The sequence below is a fragment of the Tenrec ecaudatus genome, chromosome 6, assembly GCF_050624435.1.
Source record: "Tenrec ecaudatus isolate mTenEca1 chromosome 6, mTenEca1.hap1, whole genome shotgun sequence".
Taxonomy (NCBI): Eukaryota; Metazoa; Chordata; class Mammalia; order Afrosoricida; family Tenrecidae; genus Tenrec; species Tenrec ecaudatus.
The window spans coordinates 7076112-7096752 of record NC_134535.1 but is presented as its reverse complement, the minus strand read 5'-3'; the positions used below and the strand labels follow the sequence as shown (position 1 = coordinate 7096752).

The 20641-nt window shown below is 54.8% G+C and overlaps 1 protein-coding gene and 1 pseudogene across 2 annotated transcripts; both read right to left on the bottom strand.

Annotated features, from left to right (window-relative positions):
* Positions 1-527: 527 nt before the first annotated feature.
* MCAT (malonyl-CoA-acyl carrier protein transacylase) lies at positions 528-9396 on the bottom strand. 2 transcript variants are annotated; one of them, XM_075553520.1, is made up of 4 exons: positions 8838-9275; positions 6312-6399; positions 3527-3744; positions 528-1412 (listed from the first exon to the last, which is right to left on the bottom strand). In XM_075553520.1, the coding sequence occupies exons 1-4, from the start codon at positions 9258-9260 to the stop codon at positions 981-983; spliced, it is 1161 nt and encodes a 386-aa protein (XP_075409635.1). In that variant the 5' UTR covers positions 9261-9275; the 3' UTR covers positions 528-980. The 2 variants fall into 2 exon arrangements, with proteins under 2 accessions (XP_075409635.1, XP_075409636.1); XM_075553521.1 differs by lacking the exon at positions 528-1412 and adding an exon at positions 4494-4580 and having other exon boundaries at positions 3606-3744; positions 8838-9396.
* Positions 9397-14262: 4866 nt separating this feature from the next.
* LOC142450689 (translation machinery-associated protein 16 pseudogene) lies at positions 14263-17254 on the bottom strand (annotated as a pseudogene).
* Positions 17255-20641: the final 3387 nt, after the last annotated feature.

Sequence of the window (20641 nt, the reverse complement as noted above, 5' to 3'; positions counted from 1 at the left end):
CTCCACAGGTGGCCCTTCCCGCACGACATTCCAGACACAGAGTCCACAGGAGCTGGGGCAGAAAGGGCCCAGTGGAGGAGAGCTGACCTCCACACCCATGGTTCCTGCTCCCTGCACTTCAGTAAGATGACCGTTTCCCGGAATCCTCCTTGGGGGACACACGCTCTGTCCCTTCCTGCAGCCTGGAACAGTAAGCCCATATAGGAACCATCCCAGGCCCCAATGGAGGGACCCCTGCTCAGGGCAGCACCCCATTCCCCCAACTTGGGGGTTTCTTCCCTGGAGTTGCCACAACCCCACCTGTCTCCCTGCAGTCTGTGGGGAAGGGCCCTTTGTGGCCCGAGGCCATACAGCACGCGGGGCGGTGTCTCCAATGAACTCAACAGTCTTCTGCACGCCCATTTGCACCCCCTCTTGCCCGTCAGTGCTCACAGGGTCCCTGCACACCCCTACTGAAAACAGCTTTCTCTGCAGTGCCAGTCGGGTCAGGGTTTCCTAAACCAGTCACTGAGACGAGATGCCACCAGGCAACTTAAGACTCGTTTAATGGAGCTGGAGGGCAGCATCACCCACGCTGCCACCTGGCACACTCCTGACCAGGGTGCTCTGTGGCCAGAGCAGCCCCAGGGGGACGAGGTGCTGACACAAGAGCTGGCGTGAGCCCAGCCACCCTTCTTGGGACAGGCAGATGCTGCCGAGACCAGCTGGGAGCCTGGGCTCTCTGCAGTCTGCTCCTGGGTGGTGGCAGGCTGCCAGGCAGGGTGATGGAGGAAGAGGCTGGGCGGCCCGTGACAATGCGCACTTGACCCTGAGAACCACCTGCCGCGGGCAATTTCCAGAGCAAGAGCTGGAGTGGGACAAGCTGGCCGAGGCCTGGAGACCCCACTGTAGCCTCGCCATCATGGACAGGCCATCACAGAAGGCTCCTGCCCCAAGCTTGAAGTGGCGGCTTCGGCCTCTGGACGCCGGTGCTCCTGTCCCTACGCATCTGGGGCCTCGTCGGCCTCCATGTCTACGTCCACGTCCACGTGGCTGTAGGACTTCCAGGCCTGCAGGTTACAGCTCTTGAGAACGGCGCCCAGCTGCCTCCCAGGGCCCACCTCGAAGGTCCTGGGGAACTGGGTGCCCTTCTTCCGCTCGTAGATGGCATGCATGGTCTGCTCCCACCGCACCGGGGAGACCAGCTGCTTGGCCAGCAGCGTGGCGATGTGCTTGGGGTTCCGGTACCGGCTGCCGAGGACGTTGGAGTAGACGGACACCAGGGGCTCCCTCAGGCTGACGGTCCTCAGCACGTCGGCCAGGGGCGCCACAGCCGGCTCCATGAGGCGGGTGTGGAAGGCCCCACTCACGGGCAGCAGCCTGGCGCGTCGGAAGTGGTACCGAGCGGCGTGTTTCTGGAGGAAGTGCAGTGCCTGGCGGGAGACAGCAAGGGGTTAGGTGTGTGTGTGAACAACACTCATGCACAGACGATATATCCACTGGGCCCGAGGCAAGAGGCAGCCCCTGGTCACTGAGCCTTCCCTATACACTGCGGTGTCTGGGCTCCCTGCAGGCAGCCAGGCGAGGCCTTCGTTCCACCTCCCTGTGCGCCTGTGACTCAGTGTGGTCTTCTCACCGTCTGCCCAGCTCCCTCCTCCTGGGACCCTCCCTGCTGACCTGCAGCCTCCGCGAGGGACTTTATGCGGCTGGTGGTCACCATGGAACCCCAGGGCTGCTGGACAAGGACACACCTGCTCGGCCACAAGAGCCGTTATCCTTTAGAGGCCTCATTAGGGACCTGCAGCCCATACGTCCCGGGTGTAGGGTGGGGTGGGGGATGAGCATTGGAGGGTCCCTGAGCCACTTCTTCCTGCCTCCCTCTCATCTGCGGAATGGGCACATGGCAGCCCGCCTGACCCGAGTCTGTGCCCACTGGGAAGATCCAGGCTGGGCACTGAGCTCCACGGACACCCCCGCTCAGAATGACAGTCTTGCAGGGGACCTTATGTCCAGAGGACACAGCCCAGGGCCTGCCACGGTGGTCCCGTCAGGGTCTGCTAAAACATGTCCGGTGTACACCTCAACACCCCCACCCCCGTGAAAGCTGACTTTCCAGTCGGAAACACCCCTCACCCTCTCCTGCCTGCCCACCAGGAGATTGCCACCAGCCTTCCAAGGCCGCCTCAGCCGCACTGTGGCAAGGGCAAAGGGGTGAGCTACACGCGGGGTGGGGACAAGGTCCAGGCAAGGCCTGGGGACGGACCCAAGACGGCAGTGAGGTGAGCGTACAGGAGTGACGTTCCACTGCTTGTGAGGGCACCGAGAAAACGCGGGTGTCATGAGAAGGCCCAGGCAGGCGCAGAGTGCAGACACCATGGGGAACCCACGCCAGCAGACTCACTCTTCACTGCCTGCCGCCACACACAGGCTCCGCTGGTCCAATGAGCCCAGTGCTCTGGGAGAACAATGAGCCCCCCCCCAGGCCACGGTGTGCAGGCATCAGCGTGCTGTGGCAGGGTGCACCCCGCCCAGCCCCTCTGCCAGGGCTCCATGGCTGGCTGAGCCTCGGAGCGGAGTGTTCTGGGTTGTATGTCCCCGCCACTACCCCTGGCCCACAAGTCATGTCCTCCTGGTCAGCCCACCCATCCTGTGCAGCCCCCGGTCGTGCCCCAAGAACAGCCAGTGGGAGGGGCTGTCCTGCGAGGCCTCGTGGACACAGCCACCTTTTCAAGGCCAGCAGGGGCGATGAGAGCTGGCCTTCCTGGTGGCTCTCAGTGATGGGGGTGGGGAGAAATACAAGGACCCCTACTGACGGTCCCGTGGAGGGATCAGACTTGGGTGCAAAGTCCCACCGCCCTCTGGCACAGGTCCCGTGCTGCGTGAGGAAGATCTCCGTCCACAAGGCAAGGGCCTGGCTCTTAGGGCCAACCAGGACACAAAAGGCAGGTGCTGGCCAGGCCGGCACCAAGCAGGTCCTGGGACAGAGCACCCTTGCCATCGGGGCCCTGCCCCCTGGGGTGAGATGCTCCTGTTTTGGGCAAACTCGTCCTTCAGGCCCTGACCTGTCCCTGTGCTCCCTGACCAGAGCTGGCTGGTGCACAGGCTGTCCTGATCTGAGGGCAGCAACCACGGTGGGCCCAGCACGGCCTCAGAGAAGGGCCAGGAAACAGTGCCGGAGAAGCACCCAGGGGAGGGACAGAGTGAAGAAAATTAATGTGACAACTCGGTGCCAAACACGCCCTAAGCCACAGGCATGCGTGGCGACAGGACCCCAGAAAGACACCTGAGCCACAGGTGGTGGAACCAAGGGACTGCTTGTCTCCCTCCTCCCTGGCAGCAGCCATCCAGAGGGGTCCCAGGGAAGGCCTGACCCCCATCAGTGTAGCCCCTTCATGGAGTACGCAGGGCGAGGCCATAGGCTCAGGGTCCCGAAGAGATAGGCCCAGCCCCCCTGCAGGGCTCTCCCTCCCACTGTCTGAGGTTCCAGCCTGGCCCGCAGGCGAGCTCTGCAGCGCGAGGCCGTGGTCGGCCTGCCGTCAACACCCACCTCCAGGTGTCCCGAGACCACCCTGCAGTGGGGAAAGAGGTAGTTGGCCACTTCACACACGGGGCTCTCTATGCCCAAGGACTCGCAGTGCTGCCGGGCTTCCAGACAGGCGGCGTTGAACCTGGACTCCGGCCGGCCCAGGACAGACAGCATCCCACTGGGAACGGCGTCCGAGGCTGCCTGCATGGCCTCGGCCCGGATCTTCACAGCGTACAAGCCTAGTGAGAGAGGAGAGGGGTCAGGACACAGGCAGTGAGTGGGGTGTGGGGGTGTGGCTCAGCCCTGGGAGACAGGTCACACTGCTGTCAAGGGACACTGACCTCAGGGTGCCAGCCTGCCTCTCTCACACATGCACATGCACCCCCATACACACACACTGCTCTCACACAAACAGACACGCACAACCTCTCTTTCAAACACACGATCTCATACACAGCAACAGAATCTCACAAACTCACACACACAATCAGTTGCTGACACAATCACAATGTCGCTCACGTACGGACACGTGCAGTCCCTCCCTCACATACACGCTCACGCACAATGTCTCATACACAGTCTCTCACACACATTTCTTTCAACTACATGCAAACACACTTGCACACAATCGCTCTCAACAACACACACCTACACACACTGGCGTGCGGCACAAAGGCATTTAGTTTGAGACGTAACGCACCACTGACAACCTGGGTGCTCAGAAGACCACCAGCCAAGGGGTCAGGGCACGGCCCGTGCTGCCTGCAGACTAACTCACGAGACTCCTGCCGTGGACGCTCAAGGCCGGCTTGGTGTTCGGATTTCCAACTGGGGGTGACTCTGCCCCTCCTGGGGGTACGAATAAACACCGCCGCGGGGCTCTGCCTCGTTGCTTAGCTCCAGTCACACTCTGGAAGCGGTGCCCAGCACACCGCATGGCAACTCTTCTAAGAGTTAAACAGTACAAGCCTCTCTAGACTAGACGCACCTGTCCCGAGCCACGGGCTTTCCGATCACCTCGTACGCACTGTCCACGCACACGCGCCAGTCGATGGAGAAGGGCCTCCTGTTTGTCCTGTTTGCCGAGGGGCAGGACAAAGGCACAGTTGTGGGGCGGCGCAGGACCAGGCGGTGTCTTCTGCTGCTGTGTGCGGGCTCGCTGTGAGCAGGAACCAGCTTGGTGGCCCTTCACACCAGCGTAAGCAGGCGCCACTGGACAGCGGGCGAGGGGACGGGCGGGGAGGACGGCGTGCAGGAGAAGCATGGACACCAGCAGCAGTGCGGCGGCCAGACGGCAGGCCCGTCGGTCTTGCAGGAAGTACAACCAGAATGGTTCTAAGGAGGTGAGCTCGTGTACGTTGGACACGCTGTCGGGAGAGACCGGTCCCTGGAAAGGGGCACCGTGCTACAGAAAGGGTCAGCAGCCAAAGGGGAAGACCCAGGACCAGGCAGCCTCCCAACAAGGCTCCTAAAGGATGCGGTCAGGTGGGATTTCCTTTGGTGGCACGCAGGGTCAGCACTGACTCTGAGGCACCCAACCACAACAGGGGGCAATGTCTGGGGCCTTCCTTTGGCTGGCACACTGACCTCCAGTGGGCAGAGGCCAGGGATGCTGCAGGGCCACGCTGCCCGGTGAGTCCCAGCCACCATCAGGCTCCAGTGTCAGTGAGGTGAGGGCAAAGGGGCGCAGCTGCCTGGCTGGGAAGGGCTCTCTGGGCGGGCAGCAGGGGGACTGAATGGGCCGAGGAGAGAGATCTGCCCAGGGGTAGATGGAAGCACCGAGGGGTCCAGGATTAGATTAAACAAGCCACTTTCTCTTGGACCACACTCCTGCAAGATGCTCTCGTGTATGTGGGTGTGTGTGTGGTGGGGAGCAGATGGCTGACTAGGAATTTGAGGGTACGGGGTGGGCAGGGTAGGGGTAGGCATTTGCCCAACTCCCAGGCGGGCAGGGAAGCAATGGCTGTGTGGTGTCAGGTGGACGCACAGCATTGTGGGTGCAGGCAAGCTGATGGGGCTGCCGGTGAGACCGTCCCTGACCTTGTTGGGCCTGTTCTCCAGAACAGACGTGGGGGTTTGAGTGCTGGTGAGCTGGGAGGGTGGCTGGGGGGGAATTGTGGCAGCCTTGCCCTCCCCGTGATCTAGGGAGGCCAGCGGTAGGTGCACACACGACAGCTACGTCTCCGGCCAACCTAGAAACCTGGGTCCAGGGGGCAGTGCTGCTCCCGTCCCGCTTGCTCGCCCGCTCAGCCACGGCCAGCAGAGCCAGCTCAGAGGCAGGGAGCCGGGGGCACAGACGGCTACACCAGGAGTGAACCCAAGTCCGTCCGAGACACTCCAGCTTCACAGGGCATCTTCCTCCTGGGGAGCAGCTGGAGGGCTCAAACCACCAACCTAGTAGTTGGCAGCCCTACACGGTAGAGTTTTAAAAGGGTATGCGAACACGAATGAGGCGTTCGTCAGCAGAGCTGCCTGGCCGTCTTCACAGTCACAAAGCGGGAGAGCTGTCTGTCTGGCTCAGGAGCCAAGACCCGTTTGCCTGCTTTTCATGGGCCTGAGATCAACGAAGCCCCAGACCCCAGGCCAGGCCAAACCGGGCTGTCACTGGGCCTGAGGCTGGCAAGCAGGCAGATCAAAGGGACAGACAGCAGAAGATCCTTGTTATAAGGGAATGCCTGGTATTGGGGTCCCAGTGCCACCCCGTCCACGTCCCTCCTTTCCAACTGCACCCACTGGACCACTATCATTCTGGCAGTGGCCTGTGTCCCCAGGGCAGCCAGCCTGGAGCCAAACCTTTCCCTGTTACCTTCAGAAAATTCCATGACTCCCGCAAACACCAGGGCTGCAAACTCGCCCACGCTGAAGCCGGCGGCAGCCACGCAGTTCTCGATGACCTGTGGCGACAGAGCAGGAGGTGAGGCCGAGATGGCTGCAAGGCGCGAAATCCGGGCGCAGAGCTGGGAGGGCCCCAGGGGCGCAGTGTGCAGATGGCACTAGCAGGGGTGCCAGCTGGATGGGACACACAGACAGTGGCCTCTGCTATCACCCAGTCCTTTCCCGGCAGGGCAAGGGCAGATACCACCCCTGGACCACTGATGCTTCGGCCCGGCCTCGCCTCCACCTGGAGCTGCCTGCGGTCAACAGGAAGAGCACGGCTTTCAGATCAGAGACAACCTGGGTTACAGGCTGACCTTGGGAGGGCCCCTTACCCACCCTGCACCTCAGTGAGCTCGTCTGTGAAGTGGGGGCGGGGCAGGGCTGCTGAGAGAGCATCAGGTGAACATGCAGATGACACCGTAGAGACTGCTGAAGAGAGGAGGGCTTGCAGCGCTTACTGATAAAAGATCCAGGACCCGGGAGACCGCAGCCTCCACTGCGGGCGACACCTCAACAGAACAGAGGCAAACATCCTCAACTGGACCGACCGAGGAGAAGCAGGAAAGACTGAAGTGGTCAAGGACTTCACTTTCCTTGGATCCATAAGCCGTGGTGTGTCCAAGCAAAAGTCAAGAAGTTAAACAACGTATTGCATTGGGAGGAGCCCTGGTGGTACAGTGGTTACACGTGGGGCTGCTAAGCAGGAGGCCAGCAGTTTGAAGCTACCAGCTGCTCGGCAGGAGAAAAATGAGGCTGTCTACTCCCATCGCAAAGGGCAGTTTCAGAAACCCACAGGGTCAGCCCTAGCCAGTTCTACAGGAACCAGCTCAATGGCAGTGAGTTGGAGGGTTTTTGATTTTTGAGAATGCCCTGGGCAAATCCGCTGCAGACAATCTCTGCAAAGACTCTGGACTTTGAGGACCAACCGACGCTGGACCTACGCTGTAGGGTGGACCTCCAAAAAGGCCAAACTCACTGCCATTGAGTCACTGGGACTCATGGGGACCCTACGGGACAGAGGAGGCCTGCCACTGTGAGTTTCCAAGACCGTGACTCTCGAATGAAGTAGAAAGCCTCATCCGGCTCCAGAGGAAGGTACGGTGGTTTCAAACTCCTGAGCTCGTGCACGTGGAAGCTGGACAATGGATAAGGAGGAGTGCAGAGGAAAGTGGATCCCTCGGGGGTACAGTACAGGCTGGAGATGAGCGGAAGCTCCATACAACGCCAGAGGAGTGAACAAATCTGTCTTGGAGGAAGTACAGCCAGACTGCTCCTGAGAGGCAAGGAGGGGCAGATTGTCTTTCAGAAGGGACCATTGCCTGGAGGACATCACGCTCAGTGCAGGGAAGAATCATCAAGAGAGGAAGACTCTTACAGGGACGGACACAGCGGCTGCAGTGTGGGGGAATGCACTGCTTCATTCTGATGCACGCGTGGTGGCTGAGTCAGGATGCAGGAGGACAGTGGTTCTCAACCTGTGGGTCGTGACCCCTTTGAGGGTAGAAGGACCCTTTCGCAGGGGTCACCCGATTCATCACAGTAGCAAAATGACAGTGATGAAGTAATAACGAAAATAATGTTCTGGTTGGGGGGTCACCACATGAGGCACTGTGTGAAAGGTGCGCAGTCTGAGGAAGGTGGAGAACCACTGGATTAGAAGATATCTGGTAACAACAACAACAACACAGCCCAGACCATGTGACTCAGCAGGGACACTCACTAATTCCCTTCACATCCCAGAATGCTTCTCCTCATCTCCAACAGGCTGGTATTTACTTCGCAATATTGTTGGCGGGGTAAAACGGGGTCCAGGACCTAAACGGGAGCGCTTTCAGCGGTATCAAGTACTCGAAATCAAGCCTCTCTGCTACCCTGGCGATGCCAACTCACAGCAGCCCTGTAGGGTGGAGTAGAACTGCCCCTGTGAGGTTATGGGGAGTAGAGAGCTCTGTCTTGCCCCCCTGCAGTGGCTGCTGACTTTGAACTGGGGCCTTGAGGATCACAGCCCCTGGGCCACCAGGGCCGGCAGCAATAAACCCACCAAGTGCAATTTGAAACGTAAGCTATCTCAATCCTTCTCTGCCCTCCCAATCTAAAGTCGCATCCCTGCCGCCCCTCCCCACACCCCGCTCTCCCCCTCCTATCTGTACACCTTTAATATTATGGACCTAACCAGCCACTGCCCAAGGCCAAGACCAGGCTGGCCGTTCCCATCAAGATTTAATGACAGCTTCGCAAACCCTATAGGGGGTCGCTATGCGTTGGAATCGGCCGGGTGGCAGTGGGTGGGTGGCACCTTGAAGTACCTCACTTACAGAGCAGATTTATTGGCTACTGTCTGTGCCCCTGTACTAGGCTGCAGGCTTGCGCAGGGCAGGGGCCCGCGTTTACTTCCCAGCCGGGCCGGGCACAGGGTGGGCACGCGGTAAGAACCAGCGAGGGGCTGGGGGCTCACCTCCGGCTGCAGGTGGTTGAGCTTCTCCACGGCGGCCAGCGAAGCCACGAAGACGGCGGGCTGGCAGTGCGCGGTGCGGTCCAGGGCCTCCTGCGGCCCGCGCAGGCTCAGCTCCAGCAGGTCGTAGCCCAGCACGCGGCGCGCCGCGGCGTAGAGCTCGGGCACCCGCGGGTAGCGGAGCAGGCCCCGGCCCATGCCCACCGCCTGGCTGCCCTGGCCCGGGAAGAGCAGCACGGAGCACTGGCCCGGCGGCCGCCGCGCCGCCGCCTCCCTGGGCGCATCGCCGGCCGCCGCGTCCCGCAGCAGGTCGGCCACGCGCGCGCCGCCCGGCGGCGGCCCCGGGAAGCTCGCGGCGCTGCGGGTGCGGCCCGCGCGCCACCGCCAGCCCGCGGCCCACGCGGCCCGCGCGACCCGGACGCTCATGGCGGGGACACCGGGCCCGCGCGCGTCACCGTGGCGACCGAGGCCCGACGGCCGCGCCGCGGTCCGCCGCTCATTTCCGGCCCGGCTCGCCGGGATACCCGGAGGCCACCACTAAAAGGTTCCGTGGTGACCGGCGCCGCGCGTGCGCAGACTCTGCTCCGCGGCAGCGGCCGCCGGCGACGCCCCGGTCGCGTTGCAGGGACGCGTTTGCCCGCCCACGTGGGAGGACGTGAACCCCTTCCACGCTGTCCCCGAATCAGTCTATGTAGTAAGTTATCCGCTCCCCGTTACTGCAGTTGTCACCAACCAGACCCGGTGCCCCCCCTTTAATACACCCAAATCCCAGTGCCCCCAAGTTCACGCGGACCCGTAGCTGCCTTCTAGGCCCGGGTATTGCGATTCCGAGGAGCCTGGTGGCGCAGTGGTTATGAGTTGGGCAGCGATCCGCATGATGGGCAGTCCGAGACCATCAGCTTCTCAGCGGGAGAAAGCCTGAGCTTTCTGATCCCATAAACAGCCACCGTCTCGAAACGCACAGGCGTGGTCTCCCCGCGTCGGCACTGTTCACCGGATTTTAATTTCCTGGTTAATAAAAGTGTTGAGAACAAGGAAACTGGGGCCCAGGTTAGCAGCCCTGCAAACCCCTCTGTGACAAAACACACGTGTGCACCCTAAGGCGGCTCGGAGTGTCTGTGATGGAAGGTGCATCGCTCTTGCTTCCAGAGAGATGGCCCACAAAAGATGTATGCAAACCAATGGCTCCTCTCTGCCACTTCAGAGACCTAGTCACCTCATGTCAGCTGATCTCGGTAAGGGGACAGAGGTCAATCAATCACCCAACAGCTGGTTTTGTTCTCCTTCCTCACTCTTTATTAAAAAAAACCCATTGCACGCGGCCTTCACGTGGCCATGTGCTTGTTTGGGGCCCACCAGCTGCTCTGTGGGAGACAGGAGGGGTTGTCTGCTCCCAGTAAGGCTGGCAAGATGGCAGTGGGTTTGTGATACGAAGGAGGCATTTGTGATAATGAGGCAGGATGCCATCTTCCGGGTGAGGCTCTATCTTGAGTAACTCTCTTTTTGAGATAGAAAAGAGTTACTTAAATAAGACAGTGGAAGAGGGGCCTCCTAAGGCCAAGAAACAAGGGCTGGGAGCAGACCTGGGTACCTTTAGGCTAGAAGCTCCTGGGCTGAGAAACTCGTAGACCCCGGAGAAAGTTGGTGACAAGAACCTGTCTCCAGAGCTGACCAAGAGAGAAGCCTTCCTCAGGAGCTGTTGAACTGAGTCTGGACTTCTACCCACCTACTTGGGGGGAGAATAAATTTCTGTTTGTGAAAGCCACCCACTTGTATGGTTTCTGTTCCAGCAGGACTAGACAACGAAGACACCGATGAGGTAAAACTATACAAATGAGGTGCGTGTGGCCCACCAAGGGGATTGGATAGCTTGCAAATAATGTACATAAGGTGCATGGCACCCTTGTGGAGAGGGGGGTATGCAAATAAGGTATATGGAACCTTAAGGAGGGGATTGGTCAGTTTTGACATCTGCTAGACTCCGGCAGTGAGGATGGCAGCGAGTTGGGTTGGCAGGTTTACAGGGAGAGGTTTACCGGGAGGGGAGATGGGAAGGAGGACAGTGTAACCAGGAAGACAGCAAGAGATGAGAGCCAGAGATGAGTGTGGTGGGGCTGCAAGTCTCCCGAGAAGGTGCTTGGAACAGCCTGGCTGCAGAGGGCAGGACGGAGCCTTCCTGATGAACTGTGAAAAGTCCTAGGGGAGGGGAGGAGAGGGGGCCGCTGGTGCCAGAGTGGTGATGGACACAAGAATGACTAAAGTATTTTAGAATTGATTGTGGTGATGGTTGCTCAACTGTTTTAGAAAACACATTTAAACCACTGGGTTGTAGAGCATATTATCTATATCTCAAAAAAACTTCTTAGAAATTAATACTTTAAATACATTTGAAAAGCTTTCATTGGAATCTGGGGGATAAGACCCTGTATCCTGAAATAAGAACAAGAAGCTATTTCTTTTTTAAAAAGAGAGAACATTCAGAAAATGAAAAAATAGCTTCTTGAACATATAAAAATAGGATAGTAGAATTGATCAGACAAAAAGCAAAAACTTAATAGAAGGCCAGGAAGAGAAAGTTGAAGGATCTCCCCAAAGGCCAAGAAGACAATATGAAACCATGAATGACTTATTGAATGTAAAACTGATGATCTGTCTGTAACCCTTACCCAAGTGTGATAGGTTTATTGTGTCAACCTGGCCAACAGGAACATGTGGGGTTAATTAGGTCACAGTTTGATTGCAGGGTAAAGAGATAAATAGCTCTGAAAGGCCGCCCCCACACGCCCCCCCCCCTTGCTGCCTGGTGATCAGAGCCTGCTGGAGCGTGCAGTGCACTGTTGCTCTAGCTAGTTCTCTGCCTCAGTCTGTGAGCTGCACTCCCTGTGGGCCATTGATTGAGCTTCAGGCTGGTAGATCCTGTCGCCTTGCATTGCTTATGTTTGGTATCCCATCCGGGCCTGCTTCACTCAGCTCCCAAGCCACTGACTGTTGGTGGTGACCTGTCCTGCTGCTTGCTGCCCGTGGGCAGACTCTGCCTGCCTTGCCCCAGGGAGGACACTGCTGTCTGCTTCTTTGACCTTGGACCAGGCAGCCTACATGAGCTGAAGGACTTCAAGTCTATTAAGTGTTCCATGGAAATGAGTCCTCTGTACTGCTGGGTGGACTAATTAGCTGTTATATTTCTTCTGGCTGTATAAACCTATCTATGAAATCATAAGTGTCCTGGTTTCGTTTCTCCAGAGAACCCTGCCTAACACATCAAGTCACAATAAAAAGTTAAAAAGAAAAAGATGAAGACATGAAAAGTCAGAAAGAAGACTAGAAGGCCAGGCCAAGAGATCCACATTCTGAGCAACAGCAACTTCAGAAAGGGAAGGGAAGAGCTGGAAGAAAAGAAATCATCAGAGAACATTTCTGAGAGAGAGAGAACAAAAGCTGGACATTTCCAGATGGAAAGGGCCTAGCGCGTGCTAGCCCAGACGAAATGAGACTCGCCTAGGGTAGACACCGCGAACTCTTCAAAGATTCCAACCAGAGCAAGAGAGGTCACCCAGTCCCAAGGCTCAAGGCCCAGAAGGGCTTCAGCCTCCCTCAAGCAACATGGCTGCTGGAAGACATGGTCCCAAATGAAGAACATGGCCAACTTAGGAGCCTTACTCCGCCAAGCATTGAGCAAGCATAGGGGACAGAAAGCAAGATTTCCAAGTCACACCCGAAAGTACACTCCTTCTGAGGGTCTCCAAGAGAACGGGCTCAACACAATCATGTGCAAAGTGGGAAAGGCTCCAACCAGGAGGAAGGTCAATGCCATCCCCGGGGTGATAGTGCACGCAGGATGACACTGGTACCAGACCTGCAAGAAGCCGGTCCAGACAGGAGTACGGTGACTCTAGTTATAGATGTGTTGACAGGGTCACCACCAAGCTCCCACTGCCCGTTGAAGAATGGACTGCCGGGAGTGGGGGTTGGGGGAACCTGGCCCAGATTCTTGTCTGCATTGGGTTGGTCTTGATCAAGGCCTGAAGGATCCTGGGCTGACTGGGGCCACTCAATCCATCTTTTGGAATTGTCCAACTTCCCTCTCCCCCTGGACACTCAACAGAGGGCAGTAAGCTCCAAAGCAAGAACAACTCGGGTCAAGGCCCATACCCCAGTCCTGCCGGCCGGCCTGGGGGGGAGTCCTGCCTCTCCCAGGCCTTGCCTCCGACCTTGCCTTCTGACTGACTCCGGAGGGACTCTTGTCAACCATCGGGGACACTGGGGTCAGTCTGACTCTGTCCAGGGACTCTGTTCACACTTCCCTTCCGAGGGCTCCTCCCTCCTCTCCCAAGTCAGGCTTTCAAAACTAATCAATACATTGATCAAGGAAATATACCTAGGTGTATTAATACAACTCCAAAGCAAAACAAGGGCACATCCCACCCAAAGTCAAGTTAGAAATTGTCTCTGGAATGGGTAGGGAAGTGTCAGTGGAGAAGGCGCTGCGGGGCCCCTGGGCCACAGACCACGTTCTGTGATTATCCTGGGAAGGGGGCCCCTGGGTATCTGCTGACTCTGATTTTTAAATGGCGCTGTTTCTGCTAGGGCCTACTGAGTTTTGACTTACATCAAGCCTGTGTGACACAATTTCCCTGTCAGGTTTTCTGGGTAGCAGAGCGGGTTATGTACAGGACTTCCAACTTCAAGGTCAGCAGTTCAAAACCACCAGTCTCTCGCCAGGAGAAAGAAGAGGCTTTCTATGCCCTTAAAGAGTTACAGTTTCAGAAACCCCCAAGGACAGTGCTCCCTGGTCTATAGGGTCACTGAGTCGGCATTGACTCGATGGCAGTGGGTTTGGGTTTGGGGGTTGACCTTTCCAGGAGCAGACAGCCAAGTCTTCCTCACATAGAGCCGCCGGGTGGCCTTGGACCACAGAAGTGCCCATTAGCTACCGGCTGCTTAACAAATGTGCCACTAGGATTCTTTTTTTTAAATATAAATATACTTTTAAATTTTCATTAAAAAAGTTATAACATTATAAATAGCCTGTTAATAAGACTTGGTTGACATCTAGTTAACATAACACAACACATGTATTATTTTTCTCTTGAAAATATTCAAATATACTTCCATAGTTTCTTTTACAAAATAGACTAAATGATGTGTTGTGTGTAACAAGGTTTGTGCATAATAAGCAATTTAACACACTGTTTTTCAATGCTTGAAATAATAAGTCAATTACCATATATACTCGAGTCTAAGCCGACCCAAGTATCAACAGAGGCACCTAATTTTACCACAAAAACGACATTTAAAATGTGCTGAAAAACTCGGTTATACACAAGTATATATGGTATATTAGTTTAACCTGTTTCTTGAAGAGGGAAAAAGGGATCACATCAGTAAAATTGGTACTGTAATCTTAGTTATGGTTCCACACAACGCAGACATCACTTTTCATGAGAAAGCAGGAACTATACAACATAAAAGGTGCTCACATGAAGTCATTTTCAAATAAAAATCAGATTAAGTATGAGACTGTTCCATTGCTACCAGTTACCTCTGCCTCAGATGATAAATAAGAATAGTATACAGTCCATGAGTCTACTATGAATTCCATGTCACATATCCTCTTATGTTAAAAAAAAAACTTAAGGTTCATTTTTAAGAGGGGAGTAGGTGAAGAGTATTGCTAGAAGGCAGAATCGTGAAAGGCATCAGTAAGGACCTGATCATGAAACAAGGTGCTTTGGATTGCTCACTGTGTGGCGTTAAAACCCACTGCTACCCAGTTAGGCAGTCCTACATAAACAGGAGCGGAAAAGAAACTGTTTCTGTCTTCATTCAAATTAACTCCTGCCCCTCCAAATTCAGGTTAAAAGGGTTTTTTGGTCACTACATTTTAACAAATTAATACAAACTATAAAGCAACCTTCCTTTTTCTTTATAATGTTAGGTAACAATTCTACCTGTTTTAAAACTGCAAATAGAACGCTGGTCACATAAGAGAATGACCACTTGTTGATTTACCACCATCAACAAGTGTAGCCTGATGCTCTCAAGTCTTCACAGCTCAAGCACAGTCCACTAGGTCACCGGAGTCATTTCCTCGTCAGAGCTGCTGGATTCATCTTTTAGCTCCAATTCCTCTAAGACTCTGTCTACGGCTGTACAGTTTTTCTTCTTGCATTTCTTGGGAATTGCATCATGTTTACAGATTTCCTCATCTTAATGTTGGGCAATTTCTTCAGATCAAAATCCCATTCCCTAAGTGTTTTCAGATTAGCGGCATCTACCATGTCTGGAATCTCAAGGCCATAGCCCTCATATTGCTGTCGCTCCCGCTCCATCGTCTGCTTGATAACCATCTCCCGGGAAACGTGGCGCCGGCCTTGCCTGTCTTTGACGCTGTTATGTAACTCAATCTGCTCCGTCTCACTGCTGCATCGATTTAAATAGCTTTCAATCCATGCGCAAGCGTCTTTCTTTGAATATTCGGCTTTTCTGACATCAAGATGATTTCGAAACCACGGTAGTTTTTCCCCAATAATGTTGAGACGCAAGGCTTTCGCATTCTTTCTTTTTGCTCTTGTTTGGGGACTGCCTGGTGACCTGAGCGGCTTTTCTACTATACGGATGGATGACTTTTTTCTCCCGACCGCCACTCTTTCCCTTGGTCGATTTAGGCATGCTCCCGTCCTCGCGGGCCCAGTTCCAACGGGGAAAGAGGACGGAAGGCCCGGCGCACGGGGAGCACACGCCCGCAGGCCCCGCGGAACTAGGATTCTTTTCTAAAGCGTGCACCTCTATTTTATTCATGTAGATGAAACGGATCCGTTTTCTGAAAACCCACGCAGGGAATTAATTGTTAATGCAGAAAGAGGTTTCTGATGGAAGAAAACTGATTACAAAATTGTCCACTTCTTTGGGGGAAGAGAAATCAGGGGTGTGTGCTGAGAAAAGGCAAGAGTTTAGAGGATGGGAGAGTGTCCTCATTTTTTTCTCTTTGCTTGTCTCTATGTATATATATGTATATATATACAAAGGGAACCCTGGTGGTATAGTGGTTACAAGTTGGGCTGCGAAGCGCGAGGTCTGCAGTTCGAAACCACCAGCCGCTCCACGAGAGAAAGGCGAGGCTTTCTACTCCAGTTAAGAGTTCCGGTCGTGGGAACTCACATGGGCAGTTCTACCCTGTCCCATAGGGTAGCCATGAGGCAGAATGGACTTGGTGACAGCGAGGTTAAGAGTTTATGTAGACATACTGGAGCCCGTTGGGCTGCGATCCACGTGGTCGGCAGTTCAAAACCACCAGCAGCTCCGCAGGAGAAAGACTGGGCTTTCTACTCCCGTCAACAGTCACCGTCTCGGACTCCCATAGGGGTCACTGTGAGTCAGTCTTGGCTTGATGGCAGTGAGGTGGCACAGTGGGTGACAAGTTCAGCTGTCAGATGGAAGGTCAGCAGTTTGAATCCACCAGCTGCTCCCAGAAAGAGGAGCCTTTCTACTCCCAGAAAGATTGCAGCCTCAGAAGACCCGAAGGATCGCTTTGTGTCAGAATTGACTCGATGGCAGTGTGCTTCCGGTTTGTTGCGCTCTAGGAATATCTATATATTTATAGCTTTGTTATTGTGCATGGGGTGGAGGTTGTCAAAGGAGAGGCTCCTTTCTCCATTCAACAAGTCCAACACATTTTGCGTCATTCATTGCAATCCTGGAAATGGACCGCCTCTGGTCCCGCCCCCCCTGTGCTCCTCCTGTGCTAACCCTTGTGGAAGTTGGCCCAGGGCTCGAGCTGTCCCCTTGTTCTTCCATGGTTGATTATTCTAAGCCTTGGGACCTGTTGTTTGGCTGAAAACTGAGCCTGGGGTGGGGGCTGTGACCAGAGGATGGAGTTCAGTGACAGACCTGAAGGGCGAGGAAAGACCTGGGATTGGAGCTTTCACCATCTTCTCTGCCTAGGAAATCTTGGTCTTCTCGTCCATGTCTCTGTCTCCCCATTGCTTCATCGGCAACACGGAAGATTCATGTCATAAATACCCATCTGTGTTAGGCCGGGTGATCTCGAGGAACAAATCCAGGCACACTCCTCTATGGATAGGAAAGAGCTTTCTCTCAAGAAGTAATTTGGTATCAAGAAGGGATCCCTTGCCAGTCCCTCTAGTCCCTAAGTTGGATGCTGGCCGGGGAGCTTCTTCATACCCGTAGCTGGAGGCTGGTGATGCAGAAAGGTGAAGCGGGAAGCCAGGAGAGCACAGGCCGGTGGGCGCAGGGGCACAAGCGTTCATCCCAGACGTGGGCACCAAGACTTCTCTACAGTGTTGAAGAGCAGGGAGGCTACTTTGAGTCCTTGGGGGCCCCTGACCCAAGTCCTGGTATTTTCCATGGCCTCTTAAGCATGTGTTGTGGTAGTTACATAATCTGTTGTCAACTCGAGACTTACACGTGAAGGGGTGGAGTTTAGCCTGACAATCAGGTCACAGCTTGATGACCTCATTTAGAGGGGATCAATAGCTCACTGGAGGCGGGACACATGCTTACTCCCTGTGAGACGTTCCTGTTGAAAAGACACATGGAGCTATGTTAGAGCCCTGGAGCAGAAGGAGCCACGTGGAGACCCTGCCGGCTATGAGATGCTTCCACTGCCACTGGTTCCACAACACTCTCCACCCAGTGGCCTGTGATCTTCCTGCATTCTGCGTCATTGCATGTGTTGTGTGAGTCTGAAGAGGACTTGATAGATTGGTGTCAGATATATGGGCTGATATTGGGCTTATGGACTTGATCTGGACTGGGCTGGGATGTGTTCTCAATATTCAATTGCTCTTATATATGGGGCGGGGGGAGGTCATATGCTCACAGGCATCCTCCCTGAGGGTGATCAGTTGCCAGACTGCAGTGAGCCCCACTCCTTGCTGTTAAGGACAGTGGACGCCTGCAGTCATCTATTTGGTTCCAGTAGGTGGGGTTTACACCTTACTGATAATGGTTCCTATGGAGATCCAGAGAACAGGTCAAAGTTGATCTGCCATCCTAAACCTAGGATCTGGTCATCTTGTCACATGCATACCCCAATCCCTCCTCTTCCTATTGCGTGTATGTCCCTAGACCACCCCCTCTCACTGCTGTGTAACATAGTGTAACCCCTTCCTGTGACGTAGGTCTTTACCTGTAATTAGTGGGCTTGCACGCCCCCAAAGATATATAAGCCTGGGTTAGCAATAGAGGTCTCTCTTCCTCTCTTGCCCCCTCCTCTCCCATCCTCGCTCCCTTGTTCCCTTGTCCTCCTTCCCCTCCCCGTCTCTCCACGTGGACCACCAAGGGGGCTGAGGTGAGCATGCTACTATGAAATGCGTCTGACTCCATTACTGCAATATCTCTTTATCTCTCATGCTCTCGATGACTTCAATATAATATTTATATATCTCAACCGCACAATTGTGCTTACTGAACCCAAGATTAGTGGTGGGGGGCTGGCTCCCCCAACTCAAATTATATATATATATATATATATATATATATATATATATATATATATCTTTCTTGTACACAGATGAGTGTTTATGAATGTTTCTCTAGTCCACCCGGACTAACTCATGTGGAAGTTGAACACCGAATAAGGAAGACCAAAGAACGGGTGCATTTGAATGACGGTCCTAGCCAAGAATATGGAGAGTCCCAGGGCTGCCAAAGGACCTGCTGACTGGTCTTGGAAGAACTATGGCCAAAAGCTCCTTAGTAGCAAGGATGGTGAGACGACATGTCCAAAGTAGAGACCAGTCCCTAGAGAAGGGCGACTTGTTTGGAGAAAAAGAGGGACAACGAAAAAGAGGAAGGTCCTCAAGTAGATGGACGGACACAGTGGCTGAGACCAAGGGCTCAAACACCACCACTGGGGAGGATGGCGTGGATTGGGCAGTTTCGTGTGGCTGTGCTTAGGGTCCCTATGGGTTGGAGCTGACCTGATGCCGCCTGACCACCACCACCACCGAGGCCAGCAGACTCAGGTGCTCGAGAGAGGTCCAGTGCCCAGGGCCCAGGACCCCACCCCCAAACTCGCTGCCATCAAGTCCATTTTAATTCACAGCCATCTGTCAGGAGAGAACTGTCCCTTGGGGCTTCCAGAGCGTTTCGTCTTCATGGGAGTAGGCAGCCTGGTCTCTCTGGCTCAGAGTGGCTCGTGGGATCACATGGCTAAGCTTGTGGCTCACAGCTTAATTCGTAGCCCATGACGCCACCAGCATTCTTTGCCCAGAGCCCAGTGCTGTAAAGTTCAGAGTGTGGGAGGCACGGAGGTGGGGTTCTGGGCAAGCTTTCTGGGGAGATGTTGGAGCAAATGGTTGGACCTGGTCTTGTGGAGATGTCCAGGGTAGGGGGCCAAGGCTGCCCATGCAGGGGGAGCCAGGGCCTTCTTGGCTTGGCATTGAATGCCCTGAATGGCACGGTTCTGAATGCCAGGTTAATGGTTTGGACTAGAGCTCAAGGCAGTGGGAGGGTCCTGGGCAGAGGAGGGCTGTGGCAGGCATGATGAGGAGGGAGCAGGGGCTGTGGTCACTGCCCAGGGGAGACAAGGGCTGCTGCTGTCCAGGGATCATTAGGGGACTGAGGAGATGAAGAGGTGCAGGTGGGGGGTGGGCGCTGAAGTACTGGGAAGCTTTCTGGACACCACGGGGCAGAGTATCACATCTGCAGGGTGAATCCTGTGAGTGAATGATCTCTATCTGTGAAATGGGTGTGAACGCCACCGGGGCAGGGATCTGGGGTGCTTGTTCTCAGTGCCACCCCTCTTTGGCTCAGGTGTCTCCCAGATATTTGAGCACAGAAACCCATCCCACCAGGTGCATTCCTCTCACACCTCTTACAGCCTCGCTCACAGCAGGGGTGTGGCTGCAGGGGCGGGCACTCCTCCCTTCTCTTGGTGTCTTCTGGGCAGGCGGTTTGCTCTTCAGCCAGGCTGGGAACTTCCCACCGGGTGAAGGGTGGTTCGCCCCAAGGAGACGTGGTCAGCGTGCCCTAGGGCCTGGGGCACGTATTGGGGCCACGTAGTACTTTTTTTTTAGTAGGCCACTGAAAAGTTTCCACTTTTTCTCTTTTTTAATCAGGGGAAAAAATGGGAGGGAAGGGAGGGAGAAGGGAGTTGGAGAGCGATCCCTGCGGGAGGTGGGAGGGAGCACCAGAGCTGACAGTGAGGATGTGTATACGACTCTTTTTAGAAGCTGTTTAACTATGGAAGTGCATGCTATATGAATACTGTATCAAGAAAACTACTGAAAGAGAGAGAGGAGAGAGGGAGAGGGAGAGGGAGGGAGAGAGACAGAGAGAGAGAAACCAAACACCCCATGGCTACCCCGGATGAAAGAGAAAGCGCGTAAAGTCAATGGCTTGGAATTATACATGGAGAAGTTGTTGAATTGGTGACTGCTTTGTTGTGTATATTTTTGCCAAAATTTAAAAAAACACACACGAGTGACATTAAGTACAGGGGAAAAATGTTCTAAAATCAATTGTGGGCAATGTCCTAAAATTGTTTGTACAGCTCTTCTTGATATGGTTACACTATTGCATTGTACGCTATGTGATGATGTGCCAACAAAACTGTTTTTTAATTAAAAATGTGAATATAATTCAGCTGGCTTATACTTGTCTACATATTAATATAGTTCGAGGTATAATTTTTATCCCATATTTTAAATGGAGGAAAGGGGCCCAAGAGGTCATATTGCAGGAGCTGGGACAGACTCCACTGGTTTGGGCAGGTGTGACCAGGGGTCGGAGCACCTGACAGTCACTTGGGAGGGGGTGGTGGCAACCTCCCCTCACTGAGCCAG

Bases quoted from the DNA above. Each gene is read 5' to 3' on its own strand.
- MCAT (XM_075553520.1), bottom strand. From the start codon at position 9,260: ATGAGCGTCCGGGTCGCGCGGGCCGCGTGGGCCGCGGGCTGGCGGTGG. The intron at 6,400-8,837 runs GTGAGCCCCCAG...CTGTCGCCACAG, and splicing joins TCAACCACCTGCAGCCGGAG to GTCATCGAGAACTGCGTGGC. The intron at 1,413-3,526 runs GTGGGTGTTGAC...GTCTCCCGCCAG, and splicing joins TGGTCTCGGGACACCTGGAG to GCACTGCACTTCCTCCAGAA.